General features: G+C 42.1%; 1 protein-coding gene across 4 annotated transcripts in view; it reads right to left on the reverse strand.

The window, feature by feature from the left end:
• Positions 1-1,047: 1,047 nt before the first annotated feature.
• The window catches only part of ZNF385A (zinc finger protein 385A), a 255,673-nt gene continuing 234,750 nt past the window's right edge, over positions 1,048-21,970 (reverse strand). For 2 of the 4 annotated variants that reach the window (XM_075265838.1, XM_075265839.1), the window contains exons 4-7: positions 5,694-5,972; positions 5,411-5,589; positions 3,768-3,863; positions 1,048-2,941 (exon numbers count right to left, since the gene is read on the reverse strand). In XM_075265838.1, the coding sequence (XP_075121939.1) occupies positions 2,714-2,941; positions 3,768-3,863; positions 5,411-5,589; positions 5,694-5,972 (782 nt within the window). In that variant the 3' untranslated portion in view covers positions 1,048-2,713. The remainder of the gene's footprint in view (positions 2,942-3,767; positions 3,864-5,410; positions 5,590-5,693; positions 5,973-21,970) is intronic. The other 2 variants (XM_075265836.1, XM_075265837.1) reach the window with 1 other exon arrangement.

The raw sequence follows: 21,970 nt of genomic DNA on the forward strand, positions 1-21,970 counted from the left end.
CGATTTCACTTTCTATACTCTCCATATAGTTTGTTTCCTACCTATATACACACACATTAGATAGAAGTAGGTTGATGGATGAATAACTGGTAAATGTAGCCATACTCATTTGGCATTGGCCATATATAAGCCATTGGCTTATATACATTGAGTTACAGCCAGATGATAATGGCCAATGCCAAAAGTGATGGATGTTATAAAAGACTGAAAGATCTTTCTGGGAATATTGTTCATGTATTGGCTGAAAAAAACAACAACAAACATGGCTGACTTCATTTTAGGCAATGGCATTGTATCATAGGTTGGCTAAAGCAAAATGCTTGTTGTTATATTCCACCCAATAAATGTTCTTTATGGTTAAAATTGCCTATTATCATAAGTGTATTTTTATGTGATTGAGTTTCTTCAGGCCTTAGTTACACCACATTTTTTCGGTATATACATTGTGATATGCTTCTGGCTTGAGCATGAGTTTGAGTTTTACAGTTCAAGCCAATGACTTGAACTATAAAACATAAATGTATAACAGGCTTCTTTTTCTGTACAGTTAAAAGGGTTGTCTATGATTTTTTTTAATGGTCTATGATTAAGCCATTAATACAATTCAGCATAGACTGATATCATGGAGAGCTGAGCTGTAGTAACAGTGCCCCACCACTATAAAGGCTATGGCGCTATCTGTTCCCAGCTCTCTGCACTGTATAGTACAAGGTCTGGATACATCTTGATTAGAGATGAGCGAACAGTAAAATGTTCGAGGTTCGATATTCGTTTCGAGTAGCCCCTCAATATTCGACTACTCGAATCGAATATTGAACCCTAATATAGTCTATGGGGGGAAAATGCTCGTTTCAGGGGTAGGCAACATTCGATCAAATTATACTTACCAAGTCTACGAGTGAGGGTCGAGCTGGATCCTCCAAGAAGTCTTCTCCTTGCAGCGTCCTCGCGGGCATCTTCCAGCTCTCAATTCACTCTGCCAGGCATCGGGCCTGGGCAGAGCCGACTGCGCATGCCCGCACTACAAGCGGACATGCGCAGTCTGCTCTGCCCAGGCACGATGCCTGGCAGAGTGAATTCAGAGCCGGAAGACGCCGTGGGGACGCTGCACGGAGAAGACTTCTAAAGGTAGGAGAGGAACCAGCGTTGATTGGCCGACTTTATAGTATTCGGCCAATCAATGCTGGTTCTGCATCGAACTTTTACATTCGAATAGCGAGTGGTACTCGATCGAGTAAGAGTATTTTGAATACCGTAGTATTCCATCGAATACCTACTTGATCGAGTACTACTCGCTCATCTCTAACCAGCAGTTGCCCGCGATCAGATATTTACAAGTTATCCTAAGATCAGGCCACATAAAAAAAAAATCAAGGACAGTCCCTTTAAGAATAGGTATATTGTCATAATGGACAGTTTTTTGGTGTCCTATGTCAGGCCCATTTTACTGTATGAACATATTTGGTGCATATGTTGGAAAAATGTTCCAATATATACACTGTGGAAAAAATACTTTGTGTATGGACATGTTCTAGTTTAGTGACCATTTCCCATTTGCACATTGCTTCAATCTACAAGGAGACTTATTTTTTGGGAAGGTAGCTTGACCTTCACTGTTTAACAATGTAGAAACCACAAAAATATATCTGTATATAGACATTGCTCTAGCCATGCCTGGTCCCCATCAGGGGCACAATGAAAAAAAAAAAGAAGAAAAATCTACAGTTCAAAGCAAGATTAGGCAACATGTGGATCTTCCGCTGGTGGGGAACGTTGTGTTCCATCATACCTGGCCAACAAGGCTATGCATGTAGCTCCAATGCCACTGGACAAGAACATGTTACCCATCTCTGGCGTAGAAAGACTGCACCACTGAGAATGTGTACGCTGGACAAATACAAATACTATGGCTAATTTCTTCAGTGTAGACACCCTGTGGTCCAAGTGGGAACTGCATAGGAAAATCTCACTACCATCGTACATTTACAGTATATAGATGATGTATTTTCCCAGTGGTTAGAGAACGCCATAATTCATCAAAGTAGTGAAAACACAATGTGAGTTTGTGACTGTAAATCAAGAACATATGCTTTTCCCTGAAGTTATTGGAAAAAAGAGATCTAACTGGAAAAACTGAAACTTATAAGTGTACGAGTAGATTAGGCAGTAAAAAAAAAAGCACATGGACGGCCAGACGTCATTACTGACTTTCTTCCTCCTTTTTGCAAAAGAAAGGGCTTCTTTAAACACAGCAGCATCAATATACCCCTCATACGCTCCAGAAATAGTTTATATGGGACCCAGTGTTTCGTCTCAGTCGCAGTCCACTGAGTCATTTAGGTCGATCCACCAAGGACCAAAAAAATGCCGCAACTATTGCTATTCCCAGCTGTGCATCCATTTATCACTAGTATCAGTTCCCTAAAATAGACCCTGAGCCACCTGACTCTTTCTAATGGCAGGTTTATTCACTGTTCTCAGCCCATAACCCAGTCAGTAATAACCTTCAGAAATCCCACCGAGGCTCTTCTGTGGCTTATGTCCTGGGAAAGCAGTGTCCATGAGTTTGCAGAATGTTCCAGTTTCTAAATATTTCCGAGGGAAGGGTAGATATGGAGCAAGAGGCAGCTGGTTAGATCCTGTCCTGGTTCTTTTTGTGCAGGCTCAAGTTCCAGTGGATTAGTGTTACATTGTGAAGGTAGACAGCTTCTCCTCAATAGGGGGAGAAAAGTATAGTCCCATGTGCAGTTCTGATGGGCCCGGGAGCTGGTCGCAGTAAGTGGTGTGTCAGCGGGGGTGCTTGGAGAAGGGGAGGAGTGGCAGCTGGACGTAGGCTCAATGGAGAGGACACAGCAGCGGCTGCCATTGCAACTGCTAGAGGGCTGGGAAGAAGACCTGCAGATAATGTTTTTGAAAGGTCCTTGGGGAACACCAGACTGGTCTAAAAAAGAACAGAGACAACAAGGTGGTTGTGTAAGCAATTTTTTTTTTATAGATATACTGATCAATTAAAATGTAATGCCAGAGGGGGCATAACTACATGATGTACAGAGGTAGAAGTCGCTACCAAGCTCTTGACCTGGATATGACGCAAAAAGGTCCCAGTTTTGCATTTTTTTCCATATCCAGACATATATATTGGCATATTATTTATGGTAGAGCTTCAGAATAATTTTCCATGGTGGTTCCGATGTATCTCAGTCTGCCACTATTCACACAGCATTTGCAACATGTGTGTGAAATTTGAAGCAGCTGAAAAGAATATTAATTTCAATTTAAATTTTGCAAGGGGGTTATCCCACTACTGACACATATTGCTTATCTAACTGATAACTCATGGCTTCATTCACTTCTAGAAGAATGTTTCCCACCAACAAGTCCAGCTCTTTAAACCAGTTAATATCTGATGCTCCACTGGAAAAGTTGGATTTTCTCTCTAGCCCCCACTGTCCCCAAGCAATCTATGCAGTTAGCATATACGCCCCAAAACTGCTTAGACTCTGTACTGTCAGGTGGGCTGTCAGACAGGAGCAGACAAGGGGTGCGATTCTGAACTCTGACATTGGCTGCCTCTGATTGGAGCTCTGAGTCACACCCCCTGCCTGACACTACAGAGCTTACATAGCACATCAGGCACCAAAACTAACTGCGCTTGTTGTTCAGGAACGGTGGGGGCTAGAGAGAAAATTCTAAATTCACAGGCATTAGTGGAGCTGCACCTATTAACAAATTATCTTCACTTAATTAATCAATTCTACAAAACATACCGTAAGCTCCTGTAGACTTTGTTGTTTTTTGTGCCTACTCAGTAGAGGATTGGGCTTCCCTGATACTCCATCGCGATGTCTACGGCTTGAGATGTGCTGATAGACACAAATGAAAAGCAGGTTTATTTTCGTACAACAACCACCTAGTCTTATATAATCTTGTACCATAAAACCAATAATGAATTTAAAAAATGCTATATCTTATAGTATATTTATTATCATTTAGATATTTTTTTGACTTGTCTAAATGGAAAACTTAGTTCTAAGTATGAAACGGCTAAACACATAAACATGCTGTTCCAGCATCTTGTTTCCAGATGAGACCATTTTTATTTCCCATATGCAGTTTTAATAAAAAATCCAATCAAATATTGTATACAAAAATCTATTACTTTACTCAGTATTTAGAACAAAAGCAAAATCTCAAGAAATATTAAACATTAGTCTATATTGCAAAGTGCATGTCTCCCCCTATCACACTACTGAAATTGTGGCAATGTTGCTATAATAACCAGTAAGTTCTTTCAACAATCGCCTGTTTAGGTAACTTATTAGATTCCAGTTAATTTGCCTATATCTCTATCCCACTCAGCAGGGAGGAAGTAAAGTAATGCAATAATTCACAAGTGTCCTCCTACTCTGCCTCACATTGAAATGAATGGATTGCCTCGGAAAGTTAATATAGTATAAAGCTATTTTTTTTCTAGAATTCTAGACCCTTTAGGCACATTCCCTTATTTTTTTACCCTGAAAAGGTTCCTCAATAGGGTTGAGCGATCGTGTTCGGAAAAGATCAGATTCCAATCGGCGATCGAGAAAATATCGCGCTCGGAATTCTGAACACGATCTTTTTATGTGGGATCGAGCTCGGTGATCTTTTCCCACAATCCTTTGCTTAGCCTTCACACTGAGTATACGCTGTATGCTCAGTGTGAAGGCTCCGCTGCAGTTCCATAGGAATGAATGGAAGCAGCCGGCACACAGCCTTAACCCCCTGCGCGCCGGTTGCCTCCATTCATTCGAATGGGAGGCTAAACTAAACATCTCTAGCAGCTACTTACCTCTAGAGATGGCTGCTCCGGTGCCCTCCTTCTTCTTGTCCTCGCTGCCGCTCCACGCTGCTCTTCTTGCCTCGCTGCTTGTGGCTTAGAGTATGGGCGGGTACAGGGCGGGGAGACGTGACGTCTCCCCTCCCAGTACCCGCCCACACTCTCCTAACCTGGCAGGGAGGGGGCAGCGAAGGAAGAAGAGCAGCGTGGAGCGGCAGCAAGGCAAAGAAGGAAGGTACCGGGCACCGGACCAGCCATCTCTGGCGGTAAGTGGACACCAGGGGGGACTAAGTAGCCGGAGGATTAAAAAAAAATCCTCTGGCTACTTTAGTCATTCACTACACAGCGTGGATTCTAACAATTGTTAGATTCCATGCTGTATAGTGAATAGGATTGCTTTTAAAATCCGATCTCCGATTAATAAAAAAATCCCATTGGCTTGCATTGGGATCGGAATTGGGATCGAGGTCGGGTTCGAATGAAAAATGATCGGAATTCCGATTTTAAAATCGATCCTGAAAAGTCAAGATCGGCTCAACCCTATTTCTCAATTGATTCTTGTAAAAAACCTCTCATTCTAAAAATGATACTCACCTGCTTGAGCTGCCCTTCAGAGGTGACTCGGACATTACAGATCTCACAGTGAAAAGTTCTTTCCTGGGTGTTGGAATCTGGAGGTCCAGTGGATCCATTTGTCAGACCTCCAAGTCGTGGATAAGCCTTTATTGGACCAAGACCACTTCGAGCTTCAAGGATAGTTTTGTGCTTTGTACCTAATACAATAATGAAAACAGGAATACATAATAAAGTAGATACAAAGTCACACAGAGGACTGAACTGCTTGAGATCATCATGAATATTATGAATGAATCCTAACCTTTGTTATGGGCCTCCAGTTGTGACAAAGAGTTGACCGACACTTTGCAGAGGGCACAATACAATAACTTCTTGGCTCGGTCATCATCACTCTCTGTAGTAGTTGTACTTGTTCCACCATTTACAGATGTAGTAGAAGAAAGTGACTTTGTGTCCCCAACAGCTGTCTCGGATGGGGACTGGGAGTACTCAGGGACTGCTGGAACGGTGTTTTCCTGTGTGATCATGGTCTCAGGACTCTCTGCAGGAATTAACTCTGAGCTGTCCATCACTTGTTGATCTAATATAGAAGAAAACAAATCAACATGGTGTCAAAATGAGTGCAAAGAGTAGTTTTTTAGGAAGTTGGTCAAAAATTGCTAATAGGATTATCTGGCTTAGCAAATACTTGAATTCCTTATGAAATAGTAATTCTGAAGCATTTTTCCTCATATTCCTCTGCAATATGTTCCTCTGTAATTTATCTTGAATATTTAGGAATAAATTGACAACTGGGTGTTACCATTCCAGTCACTTTCTCAATTCTATACAGATTGACACTGGTGGCATGGATTGGGCCATTTGAAAGTGTATAGAGAGATACCTCAAAGGGTTAACACCCAGCTGTCAATTTTTCTCAAAGGGTCCCGATGCCGATGAATAGGGTTGAGCAATTGGGATCGGAAAAGATCGGATTCCAATCGGCGATCCTGTAAATTTCACGATCGCAATCGGAATTCCGATCCCGATCTTTTCCGGCGGGATCGAGGTCAGAGGTTATCTCAAGATCGGCTCAACCCTGTTCATGTATATATCATAAATAGGGTTGAGCGATCGCCGATCGGGATCCGATCTTTTCCGATCCCGATCAAGCAAATTTCACGATTGCAATTGGGATCGGCTGGAAAATGATCGGAAATTGGATTTTAAAATTGATCCTGAAATCTCAAGATCAGCTCAATCCTACTGATGAACTATCTTCTCCTGGGTCCCAATGCCAATGAACTATACTTAGGATAGACCATCAATATCAGATCACTTAGAGTCTGGCAACCACCTCTTGTTGCAGCCGCATTATTGTTTACTTTGGTCCATCTACATGCACACTAGGCATTTGGTAGTCATGTTGCATGGTATTGTGTTTTTTCCCTTTCACCAGCTCTTTGCTGTAAAGCTTATAAGTCTTTCTGAGAATGTCTTACCATATCCATGATTGCCATCTCAAAAATCAAATTTGGTTCAGTAAAGTAATTTTAAAGCACAAGGACACTGGTCTGTAGGACAACTTAAAGCGGACCTTTCACCAGCTCCAACTTTTTGCAACTTTCAATAGGTGCTGCTCCACTGATTCTAGAGCAGTTGATTTTTTTTTCTCTAGCCCCCACCATTCCTGAGCATTAATTTCCAATATGCTATTAGACTCTCTACTATCAGGTAGGTGGTCTCAGACTGTCTGTTCCAGCCTAGGACCACCGTTCTGACATTGTGGAGCCTAATTAATATATTAGATGCTGACAATGACAGAAATGATTGCTCAGTAATGGTGTGTGCTAGAGGAACTTTATCAGAATCAGTGGAGCCTCACCTGTAAAAGGAGGCAAAGCAAGGGAGTGGTGGAGATATTGAAAGGTCATCTTTAATGGAACCTGGTATGATGACCAAATGCTTCTAGTGTCTGTTTTGTCTCTTCTGTGGGATATTGTAGAGAAATTCTGTGGAAACAAGCTGGATCTGTTGGCAGCAACAACACGGACATATGTACGGTACAACTATTCTTATTTTAGAAACTTTTTTGGTCTTGTTTATTTTAGCTGTGAGAAAAAGATGAATAACTCGGATCAATGAATTTAGTGGACATCTGGAGGATGCTCCTAAAAGAACCATCTCGCTTTTTATAATTAAGTAAGACATTGAGATGGTGTTTGAGGATATTTCACGTACTGGGAGTGAGACTGTGGTCGTGTTTATTATTGTTGCTATGTGACTAACTAAATCTGGTTTCAAGCCCCTTGGCTGCTTCATGGGGTGTGTGTATATTTTACGGATCCAGTTGACAAGCTGTAGTTGAGAGAACAAAACAGAGCTCAAGTGCACAAAACAAAGCTAACGTATGATGTCGCATAGGAATCAATTAAACTGAGAAGACTGATGTACTCTATGGATAGAACATGTATAACATGGTGACTAGCTGTTCTGCAACAACCAAATAATAGTTGCCATCAAACATCATCTGCTTGAAGACCATGAATTCATCTTTCTTGCTTATATAGCACCAATATATTTCACAGCACTTTACAGGTTTTGTCATCATTCCCAAGTAGGGTTTACAGTCCCTATTAGTAAGTTTTTGGAGTGTGGAAGGAAACTCATGAAAACGTGGGGCAAACTCCTTGCAGATGTTGTCCTTGGATGTAATCAAACCCAAGACTCCAGGGCTGTAAGGCAGCATTGCTAACTAGAGATGAGCGAGTAGTACTCGATCGAGTAGGTGTTCGATTGAATACTACGGTATTCGAAATACTTGTACTCGATCGAGTACTACTAGCTGTTCGAAGTTAAGATTCGATGCAGAACCAGAATTGATTGGCCGAATGCTATACAGTCGGCCAATCAACGCTAGTTCTTCTCCTACCTTTAGAAGTCTTCTCCCTGTGCAGCGCTCCCACGTCCTCTCCCGGCTCTGCATTCACTCTGCCAGGCATCGGGCCTGGGCAGAGCCGACTGCCCATGTCCGCTTGTAGTGCGGGCATGCGCAGTCGGCTCTGCCCAGGCCCGATGCCTAGCAGAGTAAATTCAAGGCCGGAAGAGGACGCAGGGACGCTGCGCAGAGAGAAGAGTCCAGCCCGACCCTCACTCATGGACTTGGTAAGTAGAATTTGATCGAATGTTGCGTATCCCTGAAACGAGCATTTCCCCCATAGACTATAATGGGGTTCGAAACCCGTTCGAACAGTCGAATCGGATTTTGAACCCCGAACATTTTAGTGTTCGCTCATCTCTATTGCTAACCTCTGAGGCACCATGTTGCCAATTAATAGCGACTTCAACTTTAGGATAACGCCCCACGTAGCGGGACGTAGAACAAAACATGTGTCGAAACGCGTCAGTCAGTGTCTACTAACATCTGTTAGTTACTCAATGTAGCTCACTGTATAGCATATTCTGTTTCTCAGAGGTTGCTTAAGAGACACTTGTGGATTTTTTAACTTAAAGTTTCCTATTAAAAGTTATTTTTTATGAAAAAGGACGTTTATGCTGGAGTTTTACATTTTTGAGAAGTCGTAGAACAAAAGCACTGCGGTGAAAACCGAGACAGCAACACATCACAGTTTTTCCTGCAGCGCTTTTTTAAAGAAAATCTGCAGAAGTTTCCTCTGTGGACTTTTCTGCAATGTGTGGTTGGGATTTGCATGAACTTCGAAGGGACTGTAAAACGATGCTTTTTTTTTCTGCTGTTTCCACTGCAGTATGGCCACAAGGGACCCCGGGCTTAAAGAGATTGTACAGTTAGAAACAGCATCATACTCGTCTATTAGTTTTTGTTTTTTTAAACTGTAATTTTTATTCAATTTTCTATAATAAATTAGATAATACAAGGAACATCTAAAACATGTGGCAAAATATCCATAAGAACATTGCACAATACAGAGCATCAAAATCAGTCTATTAGATTTTTTCAGATCCAGAGTGAATGGGTCTGAGCTGCGATAGCATGAAACCTGTGGTAAGGAGTGACACCATTTTTTCAAAAAGAAATCAACTAGGTTTTGATAACTCTGTTCAACCCTATTAAGCTAAGGTCCCACGTTGTGAAAACGTAACATTTTTTAGTTGCAAATATTGCTGTGGTTTTTTTAAGCCAAAGTCAGGAGGAGCTTGGAAAGTAATGGAAATATAAAGGTCATTTCTCTTCTGTTAAATCCAATCCCAAATTTGGCTCAAAAAAATATGTCGTATTTGGCCACTGCCAAATATGTATCTAGTTTAGCCTTAGTAGAAACACAGGAACTGGGTATATGTGATTTTAGGCTCCATGTGCACCACTGTGCAGGATCAGTGGATGTTTACTTCTAGCTACACCCTTAGAGTATTACGCATCTGTAAAAGATAGTGAGATCCCCTGAAGATGGGTGTTTATGCACCCTGAAACGCGTAGGGTCTGGTAGGGACAAGACGTTAAAGTCAGCTTGGGACTTCCCTTGTTAGGGTAGGAGCAAATTTGGGGCATAGGGTGATAACCCCAGGGCCTAATAGGGACAATGGTGTGTCCTGGCTCATAAATACTGTATGAACATTGATGACCACCACTCATGGATAAGATACAACTGCAACTGTGACTTATGGTGCTTTCTAATGTATTAAGATCCTGAGTGGAAACCTGGTTGTGGATCTAAAATATATAGGTCCAGATATACTGCTGTGATATTATCACTGAATTGGTGTTATACGGTCACATGGTGGTGTGTAAAATATTTTATAGTTCCTGAGGAGTTTTTAGGAGTATGAAATAAATGTTATGTTTTAAGATTTTTTGCATCAGTGCTCTATTTGTACTTTCCATGATTCTGATGTATGCCGAAGTGGACATTGCTTGGGGCCCATCATCATAGCTTTGCTGTATTGTGGTCAAAGAAATACGCAGAAAAATATGCAACAAAAAATGCTGCGTTTCCGCAACGTGGGGCTTCAGCCTTAAGGTCAGCAATGACATCCTGTAGGATCTTATCTAGCACATTACATATTTAGCATGATTTTTTCCAGACTTAGCTCAGTGTGGAGGGATCAATGTTAGAATTTCTAGGACCAGAATGATTTAGTGGGTGGTAAATATGCTAGACGGAAATTCTTTATACTCTTAGGTTTGAGCAACAGAAGGTCTCCACCTGCTGGCCATCAAACTGCAATGTTTAAGGTATGTGAAATATTTAGGCTGGTCTTACGTGACTGTAGTGGTTTTGCGGTCTGCAAGTTGCTAATCAGCAACACTAAATTTCAATACAAGTAGTCATTCTGCAGACGTCCGTGTCCAGCTGCATGCGCCCATAGAGTTCTATGGGGCAGTCTGTGCAGTGCCGTGATGTCTGCGACTTTGCGGACCTGCGGTATTCAGTGCGGACCTCGGTTACGGCACGGCACACCACTGATATCCGGTGGTGTAAGAGGCCGCACTGAATACAATGTGTCCTCAAATGGTCCGCAATTGAGAACACACAATTGCGGACGATTTGTGGACTAAACTTACTGTCATGTAAGACCAGCCTTACTCATACGAGAGAAGTTGTGAATCAGGGGCGTAACTACCGTGGTAGCAGCAGTAGCAGCTGCCACAGGGCCCGGGCCATTAGGGGGCCCGGTGACAGCCGCTACCGCTGCGTTTTTTTTTTTTTAAGTCCGTTACGGGCCCTATTCACTTGCCGATCCTGGCTGGGCCGGGATCGGCAAGTGACACCGCGGGGCCCACAGAGGCTATCATTATACTCGGGGGTCTTTGCAGACCCCCGAGTATAATGATCGGCGGACCGGAGAGGTAAAGTAACATAAAAAACAGTGTTACTTACCTCTCCACGATCCTGCCAGGCCTCCGTCATTCGTGTCTGACGTCACATGACCCAGGCCAGCTTCCCGGGTCATGTGACGTCTGATGTCATTAAAGCTGGACAAGAGCGGCCGCCGACAGGAACAGGTAAGCAACTATCTCTGTTCTTTTAATGGTTTTAATTCCCCGGGTCTCCGATTATTATACTCTGGGGTCTTTTCAGACCCCAGAGTATAATAAATGTTTATAGGTGTCCACAGTGGGACATATGGGGACACTATTGGGGATAATACTGTGTGTGCATTGGACACTATAGGGGTTAATACTGTGTGTAGGGGACACTATAGGGGTTAATACTGTGTGTGCATTGGACACTATAGGGGTTAATAATACTGTGTGCATTGGACACTATAGGGGTTAATAGTGTGTGTGCATTGGACACTATAGGGGTTAATACTGTGTGTGCATTGGACACTATAGGGTTTAATAATACTGTGTGCATTGGACACTATAGGGGTTAATACTGTGTGTGCAGGGGGACACTATTGGGGTTAATACTGTGTGTGCAGGGGACACTATAGGGGATAATACTGTGTGTGCAGGGGACACTATAGGGGTTAATACTGTGTGTGCAGGGGACACTATAGGGGTTAATACTGTGTGTGCAGGGGACACTATAAGGGTTAATACTGTGTGCATTGGACACTATAGGGGTTAATACTGTGTGTGCAGGGGCCACTATGGAGGATAATACTGTGTGCAGGGGCCACTAATGGACATAATACTGTGTGCAGGGCTTACTAAGGGACATAATAGAGTGCGGAGGAGGGGGGTCAGTCGAGGTCTTCGGCATCGGTTTGGGGAGGGGGGCCCCATGTCAAAAGTTCGCCACGGGGCCCCGCCATTCCTAGTTACGCCACTGTTGTGAATGTAATGTATATACAGGAATAAAAACCTTAATATGGAGAATTCTGCCATCATAGAACCTCATTGAAGACACCTTAAGGCCGTGGCCCCACGTGACGTAAATGCGCCTCTTGACAGTCCCTCTATAGTAGATGGGATACTAGAAAATCCCGCCGCGGGTTTTGGAATTCGCAGCATGTCAGTTATACCTACAGAAATGCCCGTGGTTTCCCTGGAGAACCCCTTTAACATTACCTTATTCAGAAATATTTTGAAAAGATATTTTGGCTTTATTTTTAGATACTGACTGACCTTAAGGGAAACCCATGAGCAGGACCTACCGCAATAAACCGCATACTTCTGAGCCTTAAGTAAATCAAATCTCAAGTTTTCTCTGGACAAACCCAGACAGTCTCTTATATCCCCCTCCTGAGTCACTGATACAGGTTACAATTGGCACGTGGCAAGTGTTTTGTCTCGTGGCAAAATAATCAATTTTGGTCTGCACGTGTCCACGCCTCTCTTCTGCGCATGCGCGCACATGTCCTTGTTATTAGATGTAATAAACAAGTGCATATGAATTAATGAACAACAAAGACTGAACAGTCTACTTGCATGGACCATATAAGCCTAGTAGATGTGTGAATCTTCATTTACATGCAGAGCAGGACTGTGACAATTGACTTTCCTATAAAGCTTCAAAAAAATATTTTAAAGAACAATTTTATAGGGATAAAAATCTCTCTCTTTGAACATAACTGTATTTTTAAGTGTTTCATTTTTGATTTTTTGTTGGACAATAATTATAAATTTTTGACTGCTAGAAAATATTAAGAAATTTATCAGTCTTATGGCCACAGAGGAATGCGGTGCTGGCCAAACTGGAGCAGCCATATGCCACTGTCCTGACGCTGGTGACCGCCCACCAGTGCTACTGCCGAAACCCCCACTGATGAGGAGAATTAGGACCCTGATCCCTCCTTCCCCATTTCAATGGAGCAACAGTCCCGTCTAAGCACTGTTTCGGCTTCTCTATGGCAGTCTCATAGGGATAAATCAAGTGCCAGTGCACAAGCTGCTCCATTCAAACAGGGATTCAGGACCCTTGTTGTCATAATTGGTAGGGGTCCTAGTATTCAGACTTCCAGAGATCAGTAACAAAGATCTTATGTGCTGTGTACCTAAAAGTAAAAGTTATAAGGTGTTTTCACATCTACCATTTTGGTCCGTTTTGGCTACCAGATGGCGTCATGGTACAGTACAGAAGTGTAGGAAGCGCAGATTGATATAAACTTCTAACACTTCAAGATGTCCGCCAGTCCCTGTACTGAAGCATTCCCTATCAGTATATAATTTCTCCTCAGATGTGCACACTGTATCTCCAGGATGAGGTCATGAGGCCTTCTGCAGCTTAGTAGACATGGCCAGTCTGTCAGTTAGAGAAATGGTCCTGTACCATATGTGCAAGCGTCTAGCAAGAACTAATGGCCAGATAAGCAGAACCATGTGAGTGAAGAAATGCGATGAACATCATGATCATTTACATGTAATGAGCCAACATACTAAAGCGTTCACTAGAAAAACAAGAAAATGACAGCAGTGATTTATTCCAGCGTTGGAAGCAAGGACGGTCCTGCTCGAAGGAAACTTTCCAGGTTACAAAACTCTGGTAAAAATAGCATCATCTCAACTTGGGAAAAAAAAGAAACATCGCTTTCAAAGCAGTTTCATTGTTTGATATCTCGGCTATTTTTGCTCCAGTTTTCAAACAGGACAATTTGATATATAGGTTCCCAGTGTGTGTTAAGGCACAAAGACAAGGTCTGAATAGACATCACACAGCGAGACTTCAATGTGCATGGGTGGATGTGAGAAATAAGGAGGGCGTGCTGTGACCAGAATGGGATTCCTAAATCTGCATCCAACCCTAACACTGAGCCATGCCACTTACTGAGCTCATCTCCTCCATCATGACATTTACTGTGTATAGGGCAGTCAACCAGGTTTATATGACAGCAAAACAATGTCCAGAACCAAATGGCTCACTCACCATCTGTCTAATGTCAGGGTGCAGTCAATGCTTCAAAAATAAATGTCACAAGGAAAGCTTTGGAAGAAAATGCAAAATAAAACGCAATTCATCTGAAAAAGGATATTAACTGGATAAGGAACGGGCTTAAGGCATAGCTTGCTGTTACATGTACATGTCTTAAGGATGTGGCCCATTTTTTACTTTAAAGGCTAAGACCCCACGGGACGATACTCAGTGCTAAAGCGCTGTGGGAAAAACTGCGTCAGGAACTCATCGTGGTTCTTCCTGCAGCGCTTTAAACAGAAAGTTCTCAGAGTTATCCTCCGCTGACTTTCTGTTACAATTATATCTATGGGGAAGCCGCCAGCGTTTCCGTAGATATAATGGACATACTGCGATTTCCAAAACTGCGCTGGTTTTGAAAATCGCAGCGTGTCTGTGCTGCGGTTTTTCCCACAAAGTGGGCATGGGACTTGCAAGAATCCCATCCACTTTGCAATTACTGTAATACACCGCTGTATGAGATTAATTGCTAAATGGCACAATTGTGGGGTACAAATAATGTACTGCAAAAATATTTTGGGCAAAAGGGGCAAAATACAGCCAATCACTGCACCAGCGATCAGGTATAAAATGACATAACTTTATTCTGTGGGTCTTTACCATTCAACCAATATAACTTTTTTAGTTTATTACTATTTTTGCAAAAAAAAAAAAAAATATATATATATATATATATATATATATATATATATATATATATATATATATATTTATTTATATATTTTAAATCTTCTGTTTTTGTGGTACGGCATACAAATACCCATAATATTTTCACTTCTCCATCAATGAAGCTGTGTGAGGGGCTTGTTTTTTGTCGAACAACTTGAAGTTTTCATTGGTGCCATACTCTGTTACACTCAGAACAACTTTTTGATCACCTGTTATTACATTTTTGGGAGACAGGATAAAAAAAAGTTTGACATTTTCTTTTACAATGTCCACTGTATAGAAATAACGTGTTCATTTTATTGTACGCGTCATTACAGACACAGTACCAATTACGTATGGTTTTTACCATAAAGGGGGTATCCTTAATAATGGATACATGTAACAGTCACCAATCATTATAATGGTGTCTATTAAGGGTTTGCAGAGGTTTAACGCTCATTATATTTCTTCTCTATGGCTGGGTCTGCACAAGACAACCTGCAGAATTTCAATCAATCAAACACTGTGGATTTTAGTTTAAGTATATGGATAGGATTTGCTGCTGTTCATTGCGGTGCGTTACCCACTACGTTTGCGACAGCTAACCCGCTGACATTAATGCCACTGTGGCCTTGGCCTAAATAATCCTTTTGTTCCTTTAGCGGTCTACAGTTAAAGCATACCTCCAAACACTCCCAGACTCAGCAGGGCAGTCCCAGATTCTGGGTCCTGTCCTCGGTCCTGGTTGGCAGCAGGTATGTCCTAGATTTAACTCATCTTCATCCAGAGAGGACCCAAATGAGTAGAATACAGTGGTGGAGCAGGAGCAGACAACTCCTGCCTCATCATTGTGCCCCTGTGTGCTCCGGGAGCTGTAGGCATGATGTGATGACATCACTCACATCGCGCCTGCAGCTCCCTGAAGACTCTGGGACAAGAGACTGCAGACTGGGTAGCAGGGGAACAAAGAGAGGGACATTATAATGTGGGGGCATATAATATTAGGGTGACTGTAGGAGCATTATACTGTGTGCACAAAGAAAAATGGATGGGAATGGGTGGAGACAATTTAGAAGTGGGTGGAGCTAAATTTGCCAGTATGCTATTTGTCCCTCTTTCTGTCCTTTGAAAGTTGGGAGGTTTGGATATAGTTTGCTACTTCTGTAAACTTTGTCTTCTTGTTGTGACCTCACATACATACAGATGATTCTGAATTGATGAATATTATTGGTCAGGGCCCTAGCTGCAAGAAGAAGTCACCCACTTAAACTCGCTGAGGTCGGCTTATGAAGGATCTATTCAAATCATGTTTTTTACATCCGTTTACCTAATCCATTTAACGTCTCCCCACCCACTTGACAAAAAAGGTGTAAACTGGTCAAAACTTGCAAATCTTTGCACAAACTTTCAGAGATAACAGAAGTACTGGACAAGGTACTCTTGACCAGGAACAGGGGCCATAGGAATACCCCCTTTAAAAGGTTAATCTTAGTTTGCATGTATACAGTGTAAAAAAAAATAGTTTTTTTTTAAAGATACTATAAGGAACATGACCTTGTAACTTTAGAATTTAATATCTTTTTTTTCTGAAACAGCACCACGTTGGTCATAGGCTATATCTGGTATTGCAGCTCATCGTCATTAATTTTATCAATCTCCAATACCAACATAGGCTGTAGGACACGATTGTCTCCCAAACAGTTGACGCTTACCGCATTGCATTCTCTTTATAGAGGTCTATCCTTTCCTAGCTTAGACTTTGGAAGATCTCACATTGACAGTACCATATTGAGATGATGTGTGCAGTCCTTTCTCTTATTCCTTATGAAATAAGGTATTTAGATGACAGTAAATTTCCTTATCCCCATGTACTGAGTGAAGAACTGTCCAACAAGCAGAAGGTTTCCATTAAAATTACAGCAAGGAGATTTCTTTTAATTGAAACAGAGGAAAAAACAACAAGTCCCTGCTATAGCTGAATGAAGGGTTGGGGACCCTAAAAACAGTCCAGCCCAAGGGATAATCACATATACTAACATTGAAAGGATATACATGGACATCTCCTTTAAGAAGTCATTAACCATTATTCCATGAATGCAGAGTGAATGAAGAAGATTTTCCAAATACAAGTAGAAAACAAAGTTAATGTTCTAGCAGTGAGTAAGGATAGTAGGAATTCAGCAGACAAGATCACAAGTAATAAAGTTCTGTGTAAGACGGAGAATTATGGTTATGACTAATAAAATGTTACCTAGCAGCCAAAAATGCTTATGAAATGTCACCCCCTAATGTGAACTGTGCGACATCGGAGCAAAGGCATCAGAATGCATGTATCAGAAAGTATGTTTGTGAATAACAGAGAGAGCACTGAAGACGAACAGAGGGAGGAAGGAATGTCGAAAAGCAACAAATACACAAGAGTTGAGAGGATTCAGAGAGCGCAGAACATGATCTGTGCAAATCTCTTGGCTCAGCACTGCACCCATATGTGCTGAAACAACTAACCTCCCTCTGAGCTCACTCACATCTGACCTAGAAAGTTATATTCTTCACAGAAAAGGAAAAACACCTTCAGGCTAAGACCCCACATAGTGAGCTGCAGCCAAAAAGCGCTGCGGGAAAAGCACAGTGGAAACGCATCACGTTTTTCCCCATGTACACTATGGATATTTTTCTGCAATGTGTGAGTGGGATTAGCCAGAATCCCATCCACTTTGCAAGTACTGTAAAATGGTGTGGCAAAATCGCGGCGCTTGCGTTACATGAGACCACGGCCTTAAATACATTTCCCATTGTAGTGAAGGGAAGCACTATGATATATGGACACAAGGCTTTTCTTCATATACATCACAGAGCTTGATGGTCAGTTTCTTTAAAGGGATCCTATTATTAAAAGTCATTTTTGTCCCTAACACGTAGGAATAGCGTTAAGGCTATTCGTCGCCTACCTTTAGATGTCAACTGCTCATGTCTACCGGCCACAAGAAAATGGCCGTTTACAATACTGTGCAAGCGGCCATTTTCTTGTGGCTGGCGGTTATGTGCAGTCGGCTTTGCCCTAAGCCCGAGGCCTCGAAGTTTGAAGCCAACCTCCGGAAGAAGATGCGAAGAAGACCCGTTCCTGAAGAAGATGGAGGCGGCGCTGGAGAGTTCTCTCACAGCATTGGGGACGCCCCCAATGCTGTTTGAGCACTGGGGCCCGCCCCCAGTACTTCGATAGAACTCGTTTGCATACTGACGAAAACCAGATTATATACCAAACGGCGGTCTGGAGAAGACATCTAAAGGTAGGAGACGAATAGCCTTTCTTAAGGCTATTCCTATGTGTTAGGGACAAAAAAATGACTTTTAATGATAGCATCCCTTTAATACCTAGCACTGACCCTGTGTTTTACCTTAAGGAGGGTGCCCGGTTTTATATGGTAGCTGTATACAGTGCGATAGACCATTTTTACCCTTATTTTATTGTGGGTATTTCACAAACTGTGCAAGGAATTTGGTGTAAGCTTTAAGGCTTTGTCACATGGAGGAATTTGCTGCTGATTTGGGGGCAGATTTCACCCCCAAATATGGGGCAGATTCCTCCCGGAATCCGCCTCCTGTTGCTTTAAATGGGAGGCAGATATAGCAGCAGGATGCGGAAAAAAGAAGCGTCCTGCTTGATCTTTCCTCAATCTTGCCCATTCAGCAGCGGGAAGCCGCGACAGGATGCCGGTGTATCATCATTCCATCGCGGCTAGTCCGCGACGAATTCCTCTTCATCTTCCGCTGTGTGAACAAACCCTAAGTTGGTTTCCAGGGGATGAGAGCACATTCTATCTGTAAAACGGGTATGTCTTGGGTACAGCATACTGGTATGCAGGTACTAGAACTGAAAAGCCAGTATTGAACAGTCACGTCAATCAAACTGCTACATCCCAACCAATGTGCTAGATGGCAGCCATCCCAAATGTGTTACACCAGCCTCTCTACCTCCCTTCCTAGCTAGAATCTCAGTCACATCCATAGTGCTGTGACACAGAATGACATGGCAGCATGTTTTCTAATCCAGTACAGAATGAGATGAAACTTCATACGCCTCCTGTCTCCCGACTGACTTCAAACTTGTTAAAATTTAATAGCCAATGAAACCGAAGACAAAGCCACATTGGCTGTATATGTCTGTGCTGGCTGCCTGCTCTGATCCCTAGGTTACTGCACTATCAATAGGAAAGAATTGCTGCCTGCCCTGTTCCAGCCATCTAAAAACATATTACAACTTGGCTGCATCTTTTTGCTGGCGAAGAGGCCGTACTCTAGGAATCCTGCGCGGTATACACCAGTATTCTTACAATGGTTAATAATGTATATATAAAAGTACATACCATTCAGCCACTTAGAAATACAAGTCTAGAGTAATGTAAAGGAATACCGCTCCATGACGCCTACAGTAGGATGTAGGATTTGGAAGGATCTCGACACAGTTTAATAAGCAAATCTAATACAAAGCCATATAACAATTGAGAGGCTCAGGAATAGTAACAAAAAATTGAACTTCTTGGAATAAATAGGAGGCTATCCTGATTATAGGAGGCCAAGTGTTAAGAATCGGCAGATGTGGACGCCAGGCGTCATCAACTTTATTGTTATAAATTGGCAATATGCTCGCATGTCCGCCCAACAGTCGCCAATAGATTGTGCAAGAATACAGTACGATGAAGGAACTGATATACTGGATGGATCTAAAAAACACACACGTGCACCATTTCTACCTCCAGGAATTTTCTAAAGTACTGTAGTTTATTTTAGGACAAAATAGGAGAATTATTCTTTAGCTATAAAATGTTTTACGGTCTTTCCCTTATTGACCATCAGGGGGAATGTTGCAGAACGTGTCTGAAGTGCTTGGCAAGCTTCATCGCCATTCAGAGTAAATGTCGTAAAACTGTTTGGAGAAGACATGGACTCGACAGCACGCAAGAGTATCCACAAAAGTACAATCTGCTCCAGCTCCATTTTCTATTCTAACTTAATACCGCCATATGTCTTGATAAATACACAATGTATTCCCTGCGGCCACTATACCAGGATGCATACATGTCCCTTACTGCCGTAATGTTGTACGTAGGTCCTCAGAACACAAGATGGCAAATTTAACTTGAGGCTTGCATAGGAATGATGCGGAAAGTTCATATAAAGAGAGACAAACCTCATCACAGACAATTAGACGTAATGAGACGCACATGTTCGGCTAAATAAAAGTGAGGGCGCGGAAGGACGTGTTCCTTTGCTTTCAGGGATACAGGGCTTGGGAAGAGGGGTGTAATGCTTTTTAGTGGATATGTTTTTCAGGGAATTTATCCAACATCGATAAGTGGCCACAGCTGGCGGAATAATTACACATTTAACTCTTAAGCTTAGGCATACGCCTTTCCTGTTGTCACAAAGCCAAAGCGGAACGTATCAGTGCACCTCACATCTCACAACAGATTGTAGGAACTGCATTCAATGGAAAAGCCAGGATCATTTTTAAGCAGAGTCACAATCTTGATGCCAACTACAAAGATGTAAATTGTACTCAAGATGTTGTACAAGTCTATCCTGCCATCGCTTGTCTACATCAGTCCTCATTGGATCCAGACGACCTACAGGTCACACTCCGAAGGTCCTTTACATTGAATGAAAGATATTACATGGTGCAACCTCCAAGTTAGGTTTATATTAGGTGAAGATGATGTCATAACCAGGCATCATCGTATTTTGGCTGCACTCCTAGCTTATAGAACCAAGTGCCAGATTGTAACACTTGACAGCAAATCCCAAAGACTTTTGGCTGAAGTGTCTGGTACCAGACCGTCTACAGGGAATGAGTTTCTCAAACACAGTGAAAAGGAAGAGCAATTATTAGGGAACCCAAGTATATGGACAGGTTGTAGCCGTCATACACGTAATTTAGGGCTTGTCAGAAAGATATATATTTTAACATTGTGATGTGTCCCAGGTGAGAAGATCTTTATCGAGAGGGAGATTTCTCATATGAGCAGATGTCAGAATGACGGATCCCCAGCGTTGTTACCGAACTGAACAACTTGCTTCTAGGAGATGATGATTCAACATATTAGGCACTGAGCCATCTATTCACCTGTTCATTGTACGGACAGATATGATGTCCCATTAGAGGTTATTTTTAGAATATGCCTTTACCTTGTAGACAGAGGCATTTTAAGTGCTTGTAGTTGGGATATGGGTCTGAAGTCATCATGATAAATGCAATTCCAATCCCAAACAACTAGTACTAGAAAAATAGTCCCACTTACTTGCTAGATCTACTCCTCCATATCGACTGTATATAAACCTGCCCTCAGCTAATGTATTAAAGGCGGTTCCCTGGACAAGAATTAAATAAAGTGTTAAAACTATTATTCCATATGTGATGTTCTGACCTTTATGTAATATTACCTACATTGCCTTGTTCTCTACTGATCACATGACCCTCTTATTCACATTATCAGCATACACATGACGCTCTGTAGCCTTTTTACTTGCTACTGCAGCAAAATTAGAAGTCAGTGCTGGGATTGTTGGCCAGACCAATGGAGGAAGCTGTGCTGAACTGGGCAAGGGGAAGTTACTGTACAACAAATGGAAGATGAAGTGGATGGAAGAGAAGGCAGTTGGGAGGACTTGTAGTCTCAGCAAAAGGAAATAAAAGGAACAAGGTCCAAACATTTCCAATGCAAAATGTGCGGACTATAAACAATCCAGACATGTGATGGTTGGCCCACTTTACATAGGGAAGCCAGGGCTCCTCTACTATACAGTAAAGTATATTTCACTATGCTTACATCATTTCAGCAGGGTACCACAGAAGTAGCAGAAGAAAATACATAGAGAGGCAGCAGCGGAGTATTTGTGTATTACTAGTAATCATAGATGTATCCAAAATAGAGGTACAAATGTGTCCACCCCTAACTTACCTCAAATATGGTTAAATACGGTACATCAATATCACATAAAGCCAAGTATAAAAATATTTCAACATGTAAACAAACCCTTAAAGAGGACCTTTCATCAGATTGGGCACAGGCAGTTCTATATACTGCTGGAAAGCCGACAGTGCGCTGAATTCAGCGCA

The sequence above is a fragment of the Leptodactylus fuscus genome, chromosome 2, assembly GCF_031893055.1.
Source record: "Leptodactylus fuscus isolate aLepFus1 chromosome 2, aLepFus1.hap2, whole genome shotgun sequence".
Classification (NCBI taxonomy): Eukaryota; Metazoa; Chordata; class Amphibia; order Anura; family Leptodactylidae; genus Leptodactylus; species Leptodactylus fuscus.